This window comes from Caloenas nicobarica, chromosome 1, assembly GCF_036013445.1.
Source record: "Caloenas nicobarica isolate bCalNic1 chromosome 1, bCalNic1.hap1, whole genome shotgun sequence".
Classification (NCBI taxonomy): Eukaryota; Metazoa; Chordata; class Aves; order Columbiformes; family Columbidae; genus Caloenas; species Caloenas nicobarica.
This window is the reverse complement of record NC_088245.1, coordinates 76645775-76668375: the sequence shown is the minus strand read 5'-3', so window position 1 is coordinate 76668375 and position 22601 is coordinate 76645775. Positions and strand designations below refer to the sequence as shown.

The 22601-nt window shown below is 40.2% G+C and overlaps 1 protein-coding gene across 5 annotated transcripts in view; it reads right to left on the bottom strand.

Moving 5' to 3' along the window:
• SULT4A1 (sulfotransferase family 4A member 1) overlaps nt 1-22601 on the bottom strand; it is a 34032-nt gene that overhangs the window by 3270 nt on the left and 8161 nt on the right. For 2 of the 5 annotated variants that reach the window (XR_010606912.1, XR_010606911.1), the window contains exons 2-7: nt 11724-11854; nt 8302-8382; nt 8052-8178; nt 4587-4681; nt 2991-3129; nt 45-174 (exon numbers count right to left, since the gene is read on the bottom strand). Coding sequence is in view for 2 of the 5 variants with exons in the window: in XM_065643743.1 (XP_065499815.1) it covers nt 167-174; nt 2991-3129; nt 4587-4681; nt 8052-8178; nt 8302-8382; nt 11724-11854 (581 nt within the window). In the remaining 3 variants the exon portion in view is untranslated. The remainder of the gene's footprint in view (nt 1-44; nt 175-2990; nt 3130-4586; nt 4682-8051; nt 8179-8301; nt 8383-11723; nt 11855-22601) is intronic. The other 3 variants (XM_065643743.1, XR_010606913.1, XM_065643756.1) reach the window with 3 other exon arrangements.

Sequence of the window (22601 nt, the reverse complement as noted above, 5' to 3'; positions counted from 1 at the left end):
TTTTTTTACCGTATGAATCGATAGCTTGTCAAAAAGTCACCCACCTGGTTTATGATTTGAATCATGCAACTGTGTAAATTATGATGTGATAACAGTCAAATATAAGTAACATATCTAACCATTGTTCTGCTTTCACAGCAGCTCAGGGTTATCTTCAGAGTAAAGATCAATGTGCTAAAAGAAAAAAAAAATGAAGAACTAAAATAAAGCAAAATAAGAAAGTAAATGTAATGAATGACAAATTAAAAATATTTAAAACAAATTACAATAAGCTGTCACGTTATTGCCACCATTCTTTGTCACAGAAACGAACAGAGAAGGAACAAAGCACTGTTAACGAAGCTGCATTCTGAAGTAACAAAATATTGTAAAAGCTAGAGACAGCGAACAAAAGAAATTCAAAATAAGAATATTTTCAATAAAAAGCACACAGTGAACAAATGACAAAATATTACATTAACTGCTGTAGCTCCCTTCCTTCTCTATCACAAAATGGAGGCTTCTTTCTGAAAGCTTTGTAGATGGTATAAATATGAGGCTCTGACACTTGACTAGGAGTTTGGAGACTCCACTGCACAGCAATGAACACTAACACCACGTAAAAATGCTGCATGCAGCTGAAGTGGATGTCACCCTGTTTATCTGGGTGGAGATGAACGGTCCAGCAGAGACAGCAGTTGAGCTTTCTGCCTGTGGAAGGTCACACCAGCAGTTCTGGTCTCTTTTCTTGTGTATTACAACCTCGTCTGTCTTTCACAAATGCCTTTCTGGCCTCTACTGGACAAGGAGGGGGGGTTTGCGCTGTGCATAGTGTGTGGCAGTGCTGCTGCTCCACAGATGTCCACATCGTGGAGGTTAGGAACAAACCTAGGTTTTTGTGTCACACACAAGTCAATGGAGAAGAATGCGGCTCTGCTGTCTGTAAAACTTTGCACTGACATTGAACACTTTATCCAAGGCTCTCAGGATGTCTTCTTACCGGACTCATTATTTTGTGATCTTGTCTTCATAGCAGAGAAGTGGGTTGGTAATCAGTTAGGCAATGTGCCGTAAAATCCCACTGCAAATGAGATGGTATCTTGTTTTCACACAAGATATAAGTTGTATTACATGCTGAATTTTCAATTTGAAGTAATAAGGGGATGGTAGGATGAGAGCTGAAGGCAAGATAACTAAGGGCAGGAAAACAGACCATTCAGTGGAGATTCTACCAGGAATTTTAGCAAACAGATTAGGTCTTTCAGAGAAACTACAAACTCCTTTGTTTTCACTGGAATTTTACCTCAAGCCAGCAAACTTGAGATGTTTATTTCAAGAACTCATCATTTACCATAATGTAAGTGAACTCAGACAAAAAGAGGTGGCATATAGAGTTATGACAGAAAACTACCCATAGAAATCTGTTTTCCAGGTCCTACTGTAAGAACTGGAGTATACGGCCCATACATGAAACACTAAGAGCCCTTCCATAACAGGTTGTGCAAACTCACAGACAAAACCAAGGAGGAGAGAGCAATGGCTTTTTTTCCAAGTATGACATCCTGAAACATTTGTGCCAACACGCAAACAGAACAAGTTCTCCTGGGTCAGCTACTCTGACGATAGTCTGAGCCAAGCAAAGAAAAAACTGGCATAAGGCTCTGCCAAGACAGACACAAAGGGAGCGTAGAATATCAGTGAAACTGCTTTCATGGGAAAGCAAACTTGCTCTTAAACCTGAGTGTTACTAAGATCACAGTTCGACTGTATTAAAGGTGAATGAAAAGATACAATAGACTTTTGTAAGGCATGCCATCTTAATGTTTTTTAAGAGAACTACATAATGTCAACAAAATGCATGACAAATGAACAAACAACTGGCTAACTCAAAATTAGCAGTCAAGGAGGACTGATGATATTCAGTATTTTCATCAGAGATTTGAAAATAATCACAAAAATTATAGCTGATAAAATCTGCAGATAATAAGTTTGACTGAGAGAAGTAGTATGGAAAGGGCTCCTACACAGAAACCTATGAGCAAAGTATACAGGCCGTGCTCCCTGAGTAAGGGACAAGACCCTGCTATTAGTTCTTCTGAAAATACTGTGTTCATGACAAATGACACATTTTGTGTATGATGCTGTAGCAAAAAGTGCTAGTGTGGCCATGGATGGACAAACAAGGGAGACAGGCAGAGAAAGTTCCAGTTAAAATTGGATTAAATCAGTGGATAAAGGGATTTTATGTCTGGATAAGGCATTTGTGAGGCTGACATAGGAATTCTTCATCTTCATCTTATGCCCTCATTTTTAAAAAGAACTTTAAAGTGCTGTAAAGCAGCCTAGAGAAAATAATTTGAAGGAGATTTACTGAGTGACTTTTTATGCTTATCAGAAGGAAGACTGAGAAAGGACTTGATTTCTTGACATTATCAAAGGACAGATGCATCACTAGCTTAAAGGGCACTTCAGGTTCCTAGAGAGAGACCTCACCAGAATAAACATCTAAAAGTTTAACATATTTTAAACAGCTAAGGTAGACAATGACAAGAAAGAGCTCATGAGCGAAACTACAGGTCCTTGTCATTTGATGCCTTCAAATTAGAATTATCTGCTATTCTAGAAAATCTGATACACCTAAACACAAGGTCTTAGGCCAAGATAAACTGTATGAAATTGTGTGGGCTTTGACACACTAAAGGTCAGAAGGAGCAGTGCAGTCTTCTCAGCATGAAGAGCTCAATCCATTGAAGTAAGCCAAAGACACTCTAACAGGGTGGTTTGCATGGTGCTGAATACACACGGTTGATCTTTGACGTTTCCATTCTTTTTAGTCACTTCTACCTAACTTTATTTTAAAACAACCCAAAACTGCACCAACAGTCAGCTTCCTCCCATAATTTACACAGCAATATTTTACCAACATCTTAACACATCTTGGAGGTTACTAAGTTGTCAGTTGCTTCTTGCAACTTCCACAACAAGAGTTTTACTGTGGGTTTTAAACATACCCCTGCCAACAGGAAGTGCTTCTGCATTACAGCACTGATCAATGAGTTGATGGCAGTGTTCCACCATGGATTCCAACTGTGCTTTGTCATAAGAAACTCCTAAGAACCTCACCAGTTGCTCAACCATTGTTGCTAGGTCCTGTAAGAGAATATTTAAAAATATTTTATTTTACAATATTTTAAATGACCTTTTTTCAATGAGTTTAAATATTTCAAAATAAGTTACATCCTGATGAGTGTGAAACATTAAAAAAGCAGAAGCTGTAGAAGTACCATTGTCTTAAAATTTTGCCACCTTTCAACTTGCTGAAAATAAACACATTCCAAGTAATTAGGGTAAGACAGGTCAGCAGAGAACATCGTCACATAAGCTCGCCTCTTCACATACTATAACGGGGAACTGCAAAGTAACTGTGATGCTTCCCACTTCAGACAACACCACACCCTTAACTGATCACTTTGGAATACAAGTGTATTTTGGAGGAATTAAAAGTTACTTTGATTTTGATCTTCGTAAAATAAATTACTACAAATGTTAGAGCAGCCCTTCCTTCATTGTTAGCTTCTGGGGCTACGTTTATGTAGATGGAAACGATCTAGTGAGGCGGCCTCTGAGAATAAGCAGTCATTAACTTACATATCCAAAACTCCAGGGTTCCTCAGTATGAGTAAGACTTCTGAGTTGCAAGGACAAAAGAGCAATGTTTATCAGGAAGCAGAAGGATACTGTGATGCCACCAGCTTTTGGCAGCATCCATCAGTGAGCACAGCTAGGAATATATAATTATTCAAACCCATGGGTTTGAAATAATTTCTACTAACTTTTTAAATTATTCTGATTGTACTACATCTTCTTTTAGTATCCCACTCCATCAGAAGGCTCAGTAAAGCTGAAATTATAATTTACTCAGCTTTATTGAGTTCTACCCTGATTTTGCTTTTTTTTTAGGTTTAGAGATAGGAGCTGAGTTCTTCCTATGTTTGCAATACTTTTCCACTCAGACACTTTGGAATATTTTCATTAATTCTCAAAATATATTATTGCAATAGGAAATGGAAACCAATAGTCTATGTAGTATTTCCACTAAATTTCTGATTTAACATACAGTGGATTTATTAGCCAGCATACCATAAGGACCAAATAATTATGTTCACCTTGTGCTACATGATCATCCCTAATGGTTTTCAACATTGTTTCACAGAAGACACTAAGAACAAGCAAATAATCAGAATAAGTGCCAAATACATAGGATAAAACACTGATGATATGCTTTTTGCTCATTGACACAGTACACACAGCAAGACATTTCTTTTAAATGAATGTCCAGAGCTGAGTGTAGCAAGCACTGAACAGTTACACATCTCTGCCTTCTCTGAGTAGTTTAGTGCCCATGGACACAGGCAGATTCCTGAGTAAATTGCCAGGTTTATGAGTGAGCTGAAAGTCCATAGAAACTATTGAATATCAGTGCTTTAAAAATGGTATCAGACATTAGGGAGCCCAAACATGGAGATAAGCAAATTTTTTACTTTATGTATTTTACAGACTATGATGCTAAACGTAATTATAATACCTTTTTGCTACACCTAACCTACCTTATGCATATCTTCATACTTGAGAAAAAGTACATTGGCATCCATGTGATGTTCCCAAAATTCTTGCACATGTTCAAACCACGAACCATATCCTACTACAAAGACATTGTGATTGGCATGAGGAAAATGAACACTTCTGTTATTAAGCCCATTTCAAAAAGGAAAAAAAAGGAGAAAAATAAATTAACTGGAGTGGTTCATAGCCCCAGGAGAACAGCATCTGGTTTTGACCTATTGCCATGCACAGCAAGGAACTTAATTAAAAAAGAGTTTTTCTACCATTTTGGAATATTCAAAATAACTAACTTATCACAAACTGTTCAACTGAAAATGCCACCATATTTCATTAGGGACCTCTTGGAGCTCAGTATTAATGATGTCTGGCTTTTGAATGGAAATTGAACCAAAATAAAAATTACGCAGATAGCTTTGCAGAAGGAAAATTTCCAGTGACTCCAACCTGTGTGAATTACTGCAATTAATGTATCACACTGCAGGATCCTTCACTTAGAAGGTAGATACAGCATTCATGGAAAGTTCCATAGAGGATCCTCTATTACAAACAAAGAATTGCTACCAACCATTGTCCTTTCTTAATTAGACAAGTATTGGAGAAACATGCCTACAAAAATGCTTCACGGTCATTCCCAAAAATGTAGGATGTACTGACAGAATACTGTATTTATCATTATGTCTTTCCCCCTCCCCCCCAAAAAAAATCTAAGACACATTCTCTTCTATTGTTATTTTCTGAACACTTCCAATCAACTTCTGCAGATATGCCAGAACACAGTTTCAGTCATACTGTTAGCAGTTATCTCAGTTACACAATAGATCCAGACTACAACCAGATGCCCATGAGGTGTTAAGTTCTTCCAAAAGCTTAGTGCCATGTGATGGGGTATATTCCCCATATATCACAGATATATTCCCATATATCACAAATATACTCCCCATATATCCAAAATTGTGGGCAGGCCCAGTGTGCAGATTGGCCAATGATGAAAAGCTTATGCCTGCTACCTCCCGTGTGCCACCAGCAGCTTCTCTTCAGTTTCCCTTATCTGCTGTGTGGGGTTTGGGACTTGAAGAGAAGTTGAGGTGCTACACTGGGAGGGCCTGTGCTCCCAACACTGCTGAGACAGTGGTTACTAGAAGTCTTAACCCTCCCCCCAAAACTTTCCTCCTTTGTTTTTCATTTCTCTGATGAAGTCCACATTTGCACTGATTTCAGTCAATTTATGTGTGCCTAGAAAAGGTTCAGACACTGGCATTTATTACCTCCAGAATGACTTCACTGCCAATATTACCAGAAAGACAACCCAAAGAGAAACGCGCTCTGCATATTTCTTAGTTACCACTGATAAATTCACCCAAAGCACTTCAGATAATCAAGGCAGGAGTTAAGCAAATATGGTGAGCAGTTCTTCACATTCTTTCCCAATTATTTTTGGGGGCCAATTTTATCTTTTCAGCAAAGAAGCTAAAGAAAAATATGAAACTTTTTAGTTTTGTATTTTGAAGCCACCTTTTCCCTTTGAAAAAATAATTGCTTAGTTTTGGCAAATGAAACATTTTTGATGGACAAAGTGGTCAGTTTCATAGGAAAATGATTTTAATATGCTGACTCATTTTCGATTTTTATAAAGGTATTGGAAAAATTCCATTTTTGTTATTCCCATTCCATACACCCCTAAAAAACTTCATGCATGAAACCAACACATCAGTCAAACAAAAAGTGTTCCTAGCTACTCTTAATGGTACAGGGCAAGAATCCATTAAGATTACATTAGCAGAGTATACCTATGCTTTATGTAAGACAGTACCTTAAGCTTTAGAGGGTAACACCAAAGAATTAGGACATTCAAGACTAATCCCTATCCAACTGTGTGCTTTCAAACAATATAGCTACCATGGACTGGATTTGTTTCAAGTTGGTCAGGTATAAGGAAGGGTAAAAAGAGTGGGATTGTGTTATTTGCGTTCAGTGCTTCTCTCTCTAGCAGTCCTATGACTTCTCGTTAAGGTTTTTTTGCTGCTGCATTGCTTCCATGAGACGCAAACATCTGGCTAAATGCTAAATTTAGTGTATTACAAAACACTCCATTTGTACAATTATGGACACACAACATGCTGTGATGTTTTACTGACTCTAGGAGGTTGTGGTACATCAGCTAGCAGCTACAAGATGGAGATATAAATAACTCTTGGTATACATATACGAGAAAGAATACTGAACCTTCCTCCTATCTTTGAAGGCCTTCTAATGCGTCTTTCATATGTTGCCAATCTAGAAGTTTCTGATCATGGTCTGTAGACAAATATCCCACTCTCAGAAAATGCAAAAGAAAAAGCTGAAGGTGGGCTGAAATAGAAGGAGAGCATTTACCCTCCCTCCACAAACTTGCAGGAGAAAGTAGCAAAGGTTTTTAAGGCCTGTTAAGTAACCTCCACTGGTGGGCTTTTACTTTTTTCTTCCCTTTAGTATTATACAGCTCCTTTAGCATCAACTCCTCCAAATTCCAGGTTGAAGGAAAGTTTGCTGCACTGGATCTAGAGGAGATCCTGCTCTCAGAACACAAGGCACCTAGTGAATTATTAGGGTCACGTTAAGGTATCATAGAGAAGATTTTGTAGAGAAATAGAAGGCAGCAGAAAAATTGTCTCTTCCTAGCTAGAAAGTGTGGCAATCCACTGGCAAAAAGCCCAGTGGCACCCGGTTATGTGAGAACATAGGGCCTGTCCTCCCTGTAAGTTTACTGAGCTTGTGTAATGGGGCTACTTCAGGCAGTGCATCCTGAGCAGGAGCACAGCGGGTGTGCCATGGAAGAGCCCTCACTTGAAGGAGTTACTGGGTGAGCAGCTGATGAGTAGTTGTAAAGCAGGTTTCTGTACTCTCAATATAGGGGTGCATTTTTCAGATAGTAGCAGACTGCAACTGCCTTCTTACAGGGGCTCACTTCAACTTACTGATGTACTCCAGATCAATCTCATGCAAACTAGAGATTTTTTTGTGTTAACTGGTACCTAGAAAGGGACAAATTTCAAGGTTTTGGATGAAATAAAAACATCAAAGGAATTATCAGGAAAAAAAAATAACCACTGGAGGAACATAAAGACTTCTGTGAAGTAGCTAACAGTGAGGTACAACTGAAACCAAATGATGTTGGGAACATTCACTTTTCACAAGGTACTTGGTGCCTTGCAAACTGAATTCTAGAAGAGTAGACCACAGTTTCGCCTGAGCTATGTGGAACACTGCTGAGCCCACGGGGTCAAATATTGTAAGGCAATGATTGACAAGGCATGGCCAAATCTAAGTCCATGCAGCACTATCTGTAGCAACTTCCTTGCTGTATATGCAAAACAAATGCACCTTTATCCAGTTCATTTCTGTACTTGCAGAAGGAATGCAGAGATGAAAATAAATGTGTAACAGCGTGTGCAGAGAGAACAGCTCCTTACACTTGTCATTCATAAACCTTCTGCAAAACTCCTGAAATGTTCCTCTGTAGCTCATGGTCCTTAGGGAGCGATGAAACTGGTAATAAGACACCACCAGGTCTTTAGGGTTGCGAGCCATGTATATTACCTATGACAGAGGGGTGGGGGAAAAAAAATCATCTTATTGAAAACTTTTTCTCCACCCTGTTTCCCAAGCTCTTAAACAACTGTTGTCAATACAGTTAAAAACATGATTTAATTTCATTTTTACCTTTGAATTGCCATTATGGAGGTCCGAAGGCAAAAATCGATATGGTAAGTGGCTTTTTATAAGGCGAGGAGATGTTAGTTCCTTAAATAAAGCAGACAGAAACATTTCTTATTGTGCATTAGTGTTTGGCACATCCTGAGCTGTCCTGAACTGTCATACTTGGAGCCTTTTACTATACTGAGTCACATTCACAAATTAATTTCTTAAACTACTAGGGGTCTGGGTCTAGAAATTAGGTCAGGGAGTTACATCTGGATTTTAAACATCAAAAGGCTGGATAATGTGTTGAGGTCTTTTTGGTGGGTTTTTTTTGGTTTTGTTCCCCCTCCCTCCTCCTGTTTTCAAAGTACTTCCATTTGTAGGACCTTCTCAGGAAGACAGTGTAATAGTTGAAGATTCTTAGTATCAAACTAATTTTGTGTCCAATGATTAGGGAGGCAACTAGGAAAGCTAAGGCCTCCTTAGAGTTAAACCTGGCGAGAGGGGTCAAGGACAACAGGAAGAGATTCTTCAAATACATGGCAGATAAAACTAACACCAGAGGCAATGTAGGCCCACTGATGAACGGGGTGGGTGCCCTGGTGACAGAAGATACAGAGAAGGCAGAATTACTGAATGCCTTCTTTGTCTCTGTCTACTCTGCCGGAGGCTGTCCTGAGGAGCCCCGTACCCCTGAGGCCCCAGAGGAAGGCAGGGCAATGGAGGAGTCTGCCTCAGTTGATGAGGACTGGGTTAGGGAGCAATTAAGCAATCTGGACATCCATAAATCCATGGGTCCAGATGGGATGCACCCGCGGGTGCTGAGGGAGCTGGCTGAAGTCATTGCTGGACCGCTCTCCATCATCTTTGCCAAGTCTTGGGAAACGGGAGAGGTGCCTGAGGACTGGAGGAAAGCAAATGTCACTCCGGTCTTCAAAAAGGGCAAGAAGGAGGACCCGGGCAACTATAGACCAGTCAGCCTCACCTCCATCCCTGGGAAAGTGATGGAACACCTTATCCTTGGTGCCATCTTAAGACATATCAAGGATAAGAGGGTCATCAGGGACAGTCAACATGGCTTCACCAAGGGGAAGTCGTGTTTGACCAACCTCATAGCCTTTTATGAAGACGTAACAAGGTGGATTGACGATGGCAGAGCAGTGGATGTGGTCTACCTTGACTTCAGCAAAGCATTTGACACCGTCTCCCACAGCATCCTCACGGCAAAACTGAGGAAGTGTGGACTGGATGATCGGGTAGTGAGGTGGACTGCAAACTGGCTGAAGGGGAGAAGCCAGAGAGTTGTGATCAATGGGGCGGAGTCTGGTTGGAGGCCTGTATCTAGTGGAGTGCCTCAAGGGTCAGTTCTGGGACCAATACTGTTCAATATATTCATCAATGACTTGGATGAGGGAATTGAGTGTACTATCAGCAAGTTTGCTGATGACACCAAGCTGGGAGGAGTGGCTGACATGCCAGAAGGCTGTGCTGCCATCCAGCGAGATCTGGACAGGCTAGAGAGTTGGGCGGGGAAAAATTTAATGAAATATAACAAGGGGAAATGTAGAGTCTTGCATCTGGGCAGGAACAACCCCAGGTTCCAGTACAGGTTGGGGAATGACCTATTAGAGAGCAGTGTAGGGGAAAGAGACCTGGGGGTCCTGGTGGACAGCAGGATGACCATGAGCCAGCACTGTGCCCTTGTGGCCAAGAAGGCCAATGGCATCCTGGGGTGTATTAGAAGGGGGGTGGTTAGTAGGTCCAGAGAGGTTCTCCTTCCCCTCTACTCTGCCCTGGTGAGACCTCATCTGGAATATTGTGTCCAGTTCTGGGCCCCTCAGTTCAAGAAGGACAGGGAACTGCTGGAGAGAGTCCAGCGCAGGGCCACAAAGATGATTAAGGGAGTGGAGCATCTCCCTTATGAGGAAAGGCTGAGGGAGCTGGGTCTCTTTAGCTTGCAGAAGAGGAGACTGAGGGGTGACCTCATTAATGTTTATAAATATATAAAGGGCGGGTGTCACGAGGATGGAGCTAGGCTCTTCTCAGTGACAACCAACAGTAAGACAAGGGGTAACGGGTTCAAGCTGGAACACAAGAGGTTCCACTTAAATGTGAGAAGAAACTTCTTCTCAGTGAGGGTGACAGAGCACTGGAACAGGCTGCCCAGGGAGGTTGTGGATTCTCCTTCTCTGGAGACATTCAAAACCCGCCTGGACGCCTTCCTGTGTAACCTCACCTAAGTTTTCCTGCTCTGGCAGGGGGATTGGACTAGATGATCTTTTGAGGTCCCTTCCAATCCCTAACATTCTGTGATTCTGTGATTCTGTGATTCTGTGATGCTTCCACTAAAATTCCTTGAAAAATATTAAAAGCTCTGAAAAACCTACCCTAACTTTTACAGTTCAAAATTTTACTCCTGCAATTTATTTTATCCTCAGAATTAGGCCCAGATAATCCAAAGGTTTATCTGAGTGTGTGAACAGTTTTCAAACACAGTATTTTTCTATAATTTAGACAAAATCATCTTATGACACAAATCTTCCAGTAGTTAAAAACTGCAAAAATCCATACTGGATCAAGTTGCTAGCACATAGTATAGATCACAATGGTTTTACTAAAATCTCAAACTAAACCTCTCACTGTTGCCACCACTTATTTGCATCAAGGTAGCACTGAGGTCTCATCGGATTAGGCTTCACACAGATGAAAAAGAAATGCAACCTCTGACCTCCAAATACCCTCAGCCTAAAAGAGGCTGATGCTGCAGTTGTCATTGACCAGAAGCAGCTTAAATCTATCTGTGCCAACCTTAGCTAGCTCAATTCAACAAGCACTGTGGCTGTTCTAGGACGAAGCCGAGTAATTTGCCCAATCATGCCAAGATATGCCTGTATCAGAGGTAGTTACAGCAACGACAAGATCACACTTCTATGCCATGCCACTAGTCTCTCAGTGTTTTTTAATAATGTGGAAGTCATTTCATGTTGAATAGCCCAAACTCCTCAAACTACAGAGTCTGCAGATCCACAGATCCCAGCTCTCTAAGGATTTAGATGTGTAAATACAGAGTAGTGGGTCTACAGATCCATAGATCTCTGTATTTGTAGTTCCTCTTTCACAAGTTCAGGGAAGGGATCAAAGTAAATTTGCCTCAAACAGGCAGCTCTGTTTACATAAGCAAGGGAGGCCTGGAACTTTCATTCAGGAAAACCATTGCCAAGATATTTAGGATATGGAGAAACATCTCCTACAGCATTCAACAGAGAATAAAGCTTAATAAAAGCAATTTTAAAATAACCTAATAATATTCTGAGTCATTCCAACAAACAGAGCAACTCTAGCCATGAAAAGGACAAGGACACAGGATGAAATTAAGTGATAAATACGGAACCAAAGAAAAAGATATCCAAACGCTGAAAGACTTTCTTCGCAACAAATTGTACCTTGATGATGTCCAGACCAGGCTGAGGGTACTCTAGGACTGGAAGTTGTTCATCTATATTCATTAGTCCAATCTCATCTGGATCAGCTCCCTGACTCACTAGATATACCACTTCCTGCAGCAAGCCTGTGCCTGCAAAAACCAAACAATGAAAGAGAACAGATTGTATTACAGTTCTTATCTAAACAGAAGAGAGACCTAGACACAGAAAAAATGGTAACTTTTGTCCTTAGCAGTCTGCCGTGAACTAAGTGTGTAACTGCTATTTAATGGAGTATGTCTGCTCCTTAGTTTTATTTTAAACACACGAAGATCTCCTTTCACCCAAGAGACTTGAGACTTTTCTTCAGTAATAATTTAAATGTGTTTCTGTCTCCCAACCATTTTACTTGTGTATTGGAAAGCATTTTTGAAAAGTTTTTCCACTGTGAATGTTAGCTAGGCAAATACTACTATTTCCATTTTAGAAATTAAAAAAAAAAAAAAAGAGGCAGACGGAGATCATTGAAGTTCACAAAAATGCATTAGTGGCTGTACTGGGAGACTGCCAGTGTCTTCTACTATAAATTGTAGGCAATTCTACTGTTATGCAATGATTTGAAAGTCTATTTATACCTCCATGTTATGACCTGGACAAACCACTGAACGTATCAACGCATCACAAGTTAGTCATAAGCTTTAGAGGCCCCAATTATGTATCTCTCTCCCGTCCAAGGACATTTACAAAGCAAACATTAGATATTATAGCCTTAATGACTGCACTTCAGAAAATTAATAGGTATTCCAAATAGGAGTTTGAACAGGGAAATTACTTCAAATTACTTTACCTTCAAGTGGGTAGGAAATCCTCAAAACAAGCAAACAAAGGTTCAGAGATATTTGACAGAGGCTGATGAAGAGAAAGGCACAGGCTTTTGGTGAGATGAAGGCACAGAATGAGGAGAGATCAAACTGACCTAGCAGGGAAGGGACCCCACTGTTCAGATGACAAGTCACATGGCCATGGTGCATCCTGGATACTGCAGTAGATAGACCAATTATTTAGGATTTGTAAGCAGTAAGGAAAATAGGACCAGGATTTATTCTCTCTCTCATGTTGCCTAAAGGAACAAGTAATCGTTTCAGAACTCTTTACAGAGCTCAAGCCTGCCTCAGCATCCCATGTCCTTGGAAAGATGAGCTGCAAACTCCGACATCCTGCATTTTGTTACTGTTTCAACTTGAAAATAATTCGTAAATTGCAAGTAAGGTACAACACTCACTGGTTAATTCACATTAACTAGCATGACTGTAGACACTAATGAACATGTTTTGTACAACTTGTGTGTTGTTACAGCACTAAGGAAACCAGTGTATCATTATTCAAGTTGTTTGTTTTTGTGGTTGTATTTTTTGTTTGTTTGTTTTAGTTTTGGTTTTAAAATCTGAGCTAGGAAGAGTTAAAAAAAGCTGATGTACTTTAGAGGCTGCTTACAGTGAATACAGTCTGGGTACAACACAAAAGAGCACAGGTCTCCAAGAATTGCTTTGGAGAGTAAATACTTTTAAGATTCCTCTATTTCCTGATAGATTGGTGGGTAAATTGAAATGGCTTGGAAAAAAAAGAAACTCTTACATTATCATCACCCACAGAGACAGCTGTCACAGACTTAATACACACTTGCCCTTAAGGCTGTTCACTCTGCATTTTTAAGTTCAAGCATATATTTTATACATTAGAATTAACATACATATGGTACTTCAGTATCAGTCCTTGTGACTCTGAATGAGCACAACCCTTGTTTCTCATTAAATATTTATTCTGACAGGAGACATCCTAGTTCTCCATAATTTATTTCTGTATTTCCAATTCTGCCTGCAAAGAAAAATGCTATTATAGCAACCTCGTTCCATGAAAGGAACAGGAATAACTGCATGGGGATAAACACCACCATCAGGACTTTCTAATTTTTCATTACTCAGCTGCTCTCTAGGCAAAAAGAAGCCATCTCCATTGTGCTTCTGAATACAGAAAGGCTGCAAAGTTGAGGCAGAACTATGCTGAAACTTTAGGAGAGCAGCATGTTCCCTGCCAGCTCCCCACAAAGTCCACCAGAGAAGTAGGAGGTGAGGGCCACGATGCACAGCTGCCATGGCCTTACCTAGCTCTGCTCAGACCTGAGGCCATGTGCTAGGCTTGGCTTAATCACTAGCAGATCCATTGAGCACTGCAGAGATAGGAAATGACATATTAATGTATGAGGCATGAGAAAGAAGTGTTCTGATTCAGAAGGAAGTGGGCTTTTGGAAGCTCATAAGTCTTCATCTAAATGTGCTTCCATCAAAAAAAGTGATTCATTGACAGACTAATGCTGGGCACATAGCAGGTACTCAAGGCAGAAAATTAAAAATCTCCATCAAGTACAGGTTTTATAAAACAGTGCTGTAAATCTGTGAACCTCAGTGCTAATTATTTGCATGCACATACACAAATTACTGTAGTTACGCATGTAGTGCTGCACATATTTCAGAATCCTATTTCAACTCACACAGCAAACAGTATTTCTGCAATATCTCTTCTACAAAGGGGAATATTGCAAGCTGACAGGTTAGATGTCTGGCTTCTGGCTATTCAGCAGGTTAGAATTTCTCCTCCTTACATGTGCAGCAGGATCACTGATCCTGAATTGTCGGTTTACACTTTTGTCACCCACTATATTAGCCTGATTTTCTTCCACATTAGCACTCAAGTTGCTTTGCTTACGACTTCCAGGGTCTTAATGCAAATGAAAACTAGAGATTTAACTTTTGAGGGAACTGTGATTTTTTTTTAACTTGTCATTCAAACAATTTTTATTTAACCCACACATGCATTCCCAAGATCCCCATATAAAAAGTTACTGACCTGATCTCCTGTCTAAAAAGAAACCCTAAAACACCACATGCTTATTTGTTTAAAAAGAAAAGCAAATAGCTAAAAGTCTTTATATACAAACATATATAACCTCCTCACATCTCTGTTAGGATTAAAAACAACCCAAGTTAAATTGCAGATATCAGAGCTGAATGTTCTTTTGTTTTAGAAATGATGGCTTAACCTAGCAATACATAAATGGCAACCCAAATTCCAGACCTAGCTGCTAAGGCAAGATTTTCTAGCCCCTGGGAACACCAGATGGCTGTAAAGCCAAACAAACTGGTATATTGTACCTATGCATGTGATGAGAGGCCCAGGCCTAGACTACGGCTAGCAGAATTTATTAAATTTGCCACTGTGGAAGGTAAATACGAGTCTTCTGCCATAGCCCCTGATTCCCTATCTATGTATAAAGTGCACAGAAATTGGTCATTTCAACCAACCAACTTCGACTCATGTCTGTGGCGATGTGCAAGAACAACGATTTTATGGGTGGAAGCTAGAGTAAATTGCTGAAACAGATTTTTCAAAGGAGATTATGCGAATAACCTCCAATAAACCCAGTCTATCGCAAAACTTGGCCAAATCTAAATGCCACAGAAACTTTCTTAGTAAAAGGGACAATGATGGCACTTGTCGGAGAGCAGAAAAAGATGAAGGAAGCTAAAGAAAAAAAAAAAGGTGCAGAACTTATCTTTATACTCCCTAAATTTCAGGCCTGACTGCCAACAATTATTTATTGTTGCTTTAGGGTTACTTTTAAAGTGAAATTAAAGGATTAGGTCACTAAGTGGAAAAGCTATCATGTATGCATATGAAGCCAAGGCCTTTCTTGGAGACAATCAGTGGATCTTGTGCATCTCTAGTATTTTATGCAGTTTTCTCCTTGCGTTGCTGAATGGATGCACATGTATGCACATGCTTCACTTGGGATGGTACAGGAAGAGTCCAACCAGGATTAATTGGTCAGCCTTTGGGCATGAGGCACCAGATTAAATATTCCTAAGTACCGTGCAATTCTACCCTTCCTACTTCCAGTTACGGCAGATCCACATTTCATCCTGGAGGAAGACTGCTGGCCCCACTACCTCCAAGGTCATATTGCCAAAACAGGTGTAGAATTCATTTATGTTTATCCAGCTCCTACTGAAATGGAGCCAGGCAGCATCTGAGGAATGTCAGTGCACTGTACCTGAGAAATGCTCTTCCCTGACAAGCTCTAGTGTTATGTCAATATGACGTGTCCAGAGAAAACAGAGTGTTCCAGTTTATCGCATAGTATCTGGGAAGAGATGGGATGGGAAAGTGGCGATAAGCTACTGCCAGAATTTGCAGGGGTTTTAGGACAGCCTTTAAAATTATCTGTGAACCTGCATTTCTACTTTGCATGAGAGTATGTAGAAAAGCAGCTCGATGACAGCAGTTTGAAAGTGTGCTAGTTGGACTGCACTGTCCTTTTCTGTGATGCCTAATGATGCAGAGAAATCAGGACTCATTAAGAATCCTATCACCCCTCCAGCAGTCCATGATGAATGGGAACTCTTCATTTGTATCCTTTTTCATGGCCAAAGCCTCAGCAACAATAGCAAAGTCGGTTCATGGTGATGCTGTCTCTGCTTATCAGCAAGCGTAACTGCTGCAGCAGCAGCCAGGCAGCATAGTAAGACAGCTGAAACTTTGAAACACCACAGCTACTCCTTTCTGTTTCTATGCATTAGATGCCTTTTGACATCAAATTTAGACTCTGTAGGAGGGAGAAATATTCTTTAGTGCAGCTCTGGCTCCTCTCACTACTTTCTGGCCTCTGGCACACTGCCATGTAGCCACTGAACCTCACAGATTTGTTCAAAGTGAAGTGGCAGATACAAAACCATAACATTTCCTGTGAAACTTTGCTTCCCTACATGGTTTCTAATGTCGTTTATATCATAAATACACCCATATCAGCCAACATGGGACAAACCTACAGCTCGAGGATGCAAAGGTCTTCGGTATGCTCCTTTTATTCACCCCTTGTTTGGAAACCATGTGGAAAAATGAATAAATACTAATGTTAGTATTAACGGTCTTCCAGCACTCCCAATTAGCTGCACTTAGATCAATTTTCAGCTAATACAATGCAATGGACCCATTACGATTCTTTTTTTATAGCATCAGTAGATGTAAGTGCTCGTTAAAAATGTGGGCTGCTAAAGCTGTCAGATTGGCCCAGCAAGTGCTGTAAAGTGATTCCCCACATAGTTCCTCTAATTGCCTGCAGGCTCATCCCTCTTTCACCAATTTCAGTGTATATCTGGAGGTAAATATGACAGATTCATCTTCATCCTGCAATAGTGGAGGGAAAATTAGATTTTTCCATTAAAACAATTTCCAAACCATAAAAATATCTCCTCTTGAGGTCTCTAAATTCTAGTTCTATATCTTGGAATTCCAACTGGCTTAAGAACAGGTAATTTCATTACTAATTCGGGTTTTAATAAAAAAAATAATGTATACATCTTGATACCATATTTTCCAATTCTTCTGTACCTAGATGATACTCAGGATTCAGAATAAATGCTGAAATCATTATGTTATATTGTCAATATTTTTGACTGCCTAATTAAATATGTATGAGTGCCTGATTTTCAGAAAGGACTGAATACTCATCCTCTAAGATTAAGCTCCTTTTACATGGCCTAAATGCCTGTAAGTTCAATAGTGACCTGTCAAGGGATTCTGTGGAACATGAGGAAAATGAATCCAGATTCTTTTGAAACTGATGGCAACAGCTTGAGTGAGATTTGATTTAAAACAAGTGTTAACTGCGCAATTTCCAGTAACATTCAGTAAGCAAGATCTTGGCTTTTTAGACTTATTAATCCATTTAGTTTTCACTTGCAGTTACTGGCTTTTAAAACAAAACTGAAAAACTAAATTCTGCTTGCCTTTCACTAGACTTACATCAGAGAACACAGCAGTGAGTCCATTAGGTCCAAGCTGTGTTTCAAATGTGTTTCACCAGAGGCTGTAGAGAGCAAACAATCAAAACCATATTCTATTCAGAACTAAAATGTATATTCTGTTTGGTAAAAAAGTTGTCCTTGAACTGTGTACACACATGTATCATCCACAGAATTATTGCTGCTATGTATAATACAGTATCCTAAAGCTCTGCTTTAATAAATGGGTTACAAAACAGTGTTATTTTTGGCTAATGCATTAGTACTTTATTTAAAAAATGGCCTGAGTCCTAACTCTACATTAGCACACTATCTACTCAATAGAGGACAGGATGAAAAGTGCAGAATTGACCACAATACAACTCAGACCAGGCACCAACTGTTGAGGCATCTCTACTTCCACAGCGCAGGACAGGCAATGCAGCACGTTTCACATCTAACACTAACAGCAGCAGCTCAGAGAAGGCCTCCTGACACTTTTGAGCATGCTAGATCCTAATGCTGGAGTAACACTAGTAAATAGAACACACCAGGGCCTGTTCTCTGGGAGGACAAGTGGGACAGCCAAGCCCACATCCACAGAGATCCATTTCCCAAAGCAAGGCAGCTTCATTCACAGCTTCCTGGGAAGAGTCCCCAGCTCCAGCTATCTCGCACACCATGCTGGGGAACGCACCAGGGGAGAGCAAAACCATCAGGGAATGTGCTAGCAAGGAAATAGCATGGACGACAGCCTGACAGAGCCTCTGTCATACTTATGTTTACTAGTGTAGCCATGGTGAAGCAGATAACTGCATGGTCTATGGTGCCTACTTTAAAACTTCAAAAGAAAATAGCTCAACAGTCACATACTCTCTAACCATTGAATCTAACCTGTGGCTACCTCAATCTGTCCCAGAAGACAGAGATCCACAAGGCAAAGGCCTGTTGTTGAGGACAGCTGGAGCAAAAGTATTTCTTTTCTATCCCTCTTAATAAGCCACAACATCCTCACATGCTCTGCAGCAAAGACTAGGTAAGTAGTATACTAACAGCCTTAATAACTATGAGTCAGGTCCACAGATTGCTCAAAATCTAGGGATTAAAAACAAGGCACCAGTTTGTCTTTATTTGCCTTCCAATTCATAAATCGTAGAATCATTTTGGTTGGAAGAGACCCTCAAGATCACCAAGTACAATCGTTAACCTAACACTGGCACTAAATCATGTCCCTAAGAACCTCATCTATGTGTCTTTTAAACACCTCCAGTGATGGTGACTCAAGCACTTCCCTGGGCAGCCTGTTCCAGTGCTTCACAACCTTTTCTGTGAAGAAATTTTTCCTAATATCAAATCTGAACCTTCCCTGGTACAACTCGAGGCCACCTCCTCTCCTCATGATTTGTGTCTTCAAGCCTGTCACCACATCCATGATTTCATTGTATCTAGGTGTCCCAGATTTTGTTACAAGTCCTTCACTGACAACTGATACTGGTTGGTAACTGATATTTATTGGTATCAGATATTCAAAGGGAAAAGTTATTTTACTCTTTAAGCTTTAGCTGGGCTGGTAAAATATGTCCATCATGTCTGCATCAGACGCCATCGCCAATGGAGCAGTTTGTGTGAAGTTACTCCAATTCACTTAAAGTTAAATCAGCCAAATAAGCTTGAGGAGTTTCTATTTTTGGCACCAACTCACCTAGCAAATTTTGCCTGGGACAAACTAGAATGCATTCACACCAAATACTCTGTGGATCATTCTTTAAGAGAAATTACAATCAGCAGGCTAAAGACACTAACATCCTGCACTAGCATGGATGCTTTTAAAAGAGGACATCTACCCATACTATTGGATTATTTCTCTCAGTTTCTACTTATCAACCAAACATGCTCCCATGGTATAAGAGAGCACATCACCTATCACGCTAAAACAAAAAGAAAAAATGTACAGTATAACGTCAGGAACGTAAAAATAACAGATAAGCCTGCTTGTTCCCTTACCAACTACCTGACAGAATGACATCCCTTTTCACTCTTCCTACACTTATTCAAGGTTGACCACATCTAAAGTCAACCCAGTACATTCAGTTGTTACCTTCTTTCCCCAGGCTTCTCCCTTTGATGGACATCCTTGTGACCCAATTCAGAGATACCATGCCTTTCATGACGATAGGGTGAGCATGTAGGATCATGCAGTCACACCAAAGGGTTTGGTAGCAGGACACCAAATAATGGGGGAAGGGTACTTTTATAGGCTAATACATGCTATAGAGCAGATTCTGTCTCAAATATTTGAAAATTATCTGTCAAACTTTGGCCACATAAACTAACAATGCTACCTCCTGACAGTGATGAGCAAAAGGTGTGTTAGCAAATTTCCAAATTTCACCTCTACTCTGGGGCACACATTCCTCAATCTCACCTCCGTTGTGCCCTGCCCCCCTCCTTCCTCTGGCAGTCCCATTCTCCCAACCTTTTAGAGCCTGTATCAAAAGCATGCCCCAATTGCATTATACCTTACCCCAGCAGGAGCTCAATCTCCAACAGAAAGTTCTCCCCCTGTATCTAATTTCCCTTCATTTTCGTACAGGTGACACAACACTGTACCAAAGATAACACAGAAAAGAACTTTACTGTAATGACAAGTCATTGTTCTTTAAAATCACTCTCACGGACTTCATTATGTCGAAGAGAAGTGCATAGTTACCCTTAGCACCACTGATTTCTACGTGTTCTGTTCCACAGAGTCGTAATATGGTCTGTGGCTGAATGTAGAGCCTTGTAGTGAGCTCTGCTGACTCAAACATTATAGAATCAGAAGACAGGAGACAAGAGGGCACTTGCACTTGAAACCAGTGTTGAGGTAGTTCTCACACCCATTGCTGTGAACATGTTTCTCTCCCCATTTGGTAAGTGTACTTCAGTAGGTGTCTGTCACTACTCAAAATGCAATTCTATGCTTCGGTTTCAGCCTCTTCCAGGAAAATTGTTAGGCAAAACCTGCCTACACATTAATGTTCATTTGCGTATATTAGGCAGTTAAATTGCAAGAAGACAACACAGCAATAGTATCATGTGAAACCATTGCAGATAAGAGTCATACATTCAAAACAACCAAATTTGTTTCAGAATTTCAAGAATCATTGTTTACCCCCTGTTGGTTGTCTAAGGTCAGGGAGTAAAGCATTTTGTCTCAGACAAAATCCCCCTCAAATTATAGCTGCCCTAAGCAATACCATTCTTCGCAAGGTACCTGTGCCTCCGCTCAGATTTAGCACACAGTCATTCCCTCTGTCTGCTGAATTGCAGTTTGAGGTAAAATAAGGCCATTTCTATTCTATCTCTACTGCTGCTCTTCAGAATTAGAAACAGAAATAGATCTAATTGGGAGTATAAGAGGGGATCAGCCAATCTATATCGTCATGGGTTTTCTCAGTATTGCAACAAAATCCTTGAAAAGAACACACTATTTCTGATAGAAAGCACTGGCGATCCAATAGTAGCACTGACATTGATCATTATTAATGTGCACTTCAGCTATATATGCATAAAGCAAGCCAATTTTAGCAATGCCTCTAGCTGTTCTGTGCCACTTTGGCAACCCTAATCAGCAGTAAACAGGTTTTTAGCTGGATGGTTAACCTGGGTTTATGATTGCCTTGCATCAATACGACATTGCAAAGCAGTCAACATACTGCCAAATCTGGACTGCTGCATGTATAGTCAGCGTGTATCTTCTGAACACGATTCTCATCTCACCTGCTTCATGCTTGTCACATTCTGTTGGCTTTTATGAATTTATTATGCATGCAGTGAAGGGCTAATTCAGCACCATTGTCTATATCCCATAAAGTGACCTAATGTCACTATACATCACCTAGAATTTGACGCCTTAGAAGGGATGATGGCCTTCATATCCTGCACTATAAACAGCAAGTGGATAAAAGCACATTAAATCAGCTTGCATTCTTCAAATTATAGATGGATTTTGGCATTTAGTGACAAAAATCCCTCCTCAGTTGTTTCTCCAGTGCTCTTCCTTTTACTTTTAAACCCTTAAGATCTCAGTCACTGCCTCAGACCTAACTAGCTAAACCTGCCCTACACACTTTCAGCCCTGTGACATTCTTCCTTCCTGATGTTCCTCAGTACTGCCCTGGTACCTGCAGTACCAGGCTTTTCTAAGCCTACAGCCCAGTTTGCCCAAAATGTTATAATAATGGACCATTTCCTGTGCCATGTTGTCTGCACACAGCAAAAACACTTCTCTTGCTTCTGAATCTGCAATATATTACACGATTAACACATGACATAAATGGTTTATTTCTTTTGTAAAAGTCTGTAAAAGACTTTGGTGTACAGAACCATAATTATTTCAGCTCTTGTGCCCCACCTTCCTGGATTCTCCAAGATGTTCTAGAAACTCCAAATAGGGTCAGTGATAAGATCTTGGGTGCTTCACATTATTAATCTTCTGTTAATTGCTCCATCTTACTGAGGGGAAAAACATACCCCTACATATTAGCATTATGCGCTCAGCTTTAATACCTAGATACTTAATTCCATTTCAGAGCCATAACTTGCTAGTTTCTCTATAAAAATATAGACACCCTTTGACCAAGAGAATTTCTTATCATTATACATGAAAAATTCTGGTAGACAATAGACACCTTCACATGCCTCCAGTGCAAAATGTAGACAAAAAGATTAAAAGACTTATCCAAGGTCACAGAATCTCTAGCCAAAAAGTCACATCACACACCCAGTGTACCAAACCTTGCATCACTTCTAAAGCAACACTGATGGGACAAAACATGCAGTAGTTCCTCCCCCTCAGCATGGGGTGTATTAATCCCTACTGTACCCAATAAGAGAAAAGTCTCCACTTAATAAAAGACTGCATAATAAGAATGAAAAATTATGTGCACTTAATCTAATTCAGTCTAATGTTCAAGCATTTTGCTTCCTTTCATTACTATCTTCACTATGAAAGATGAACATTAACACGAAATGAGAATGACTGGCTGTTGGGCTTGGTCGATTTGTATCATTTTCTAAT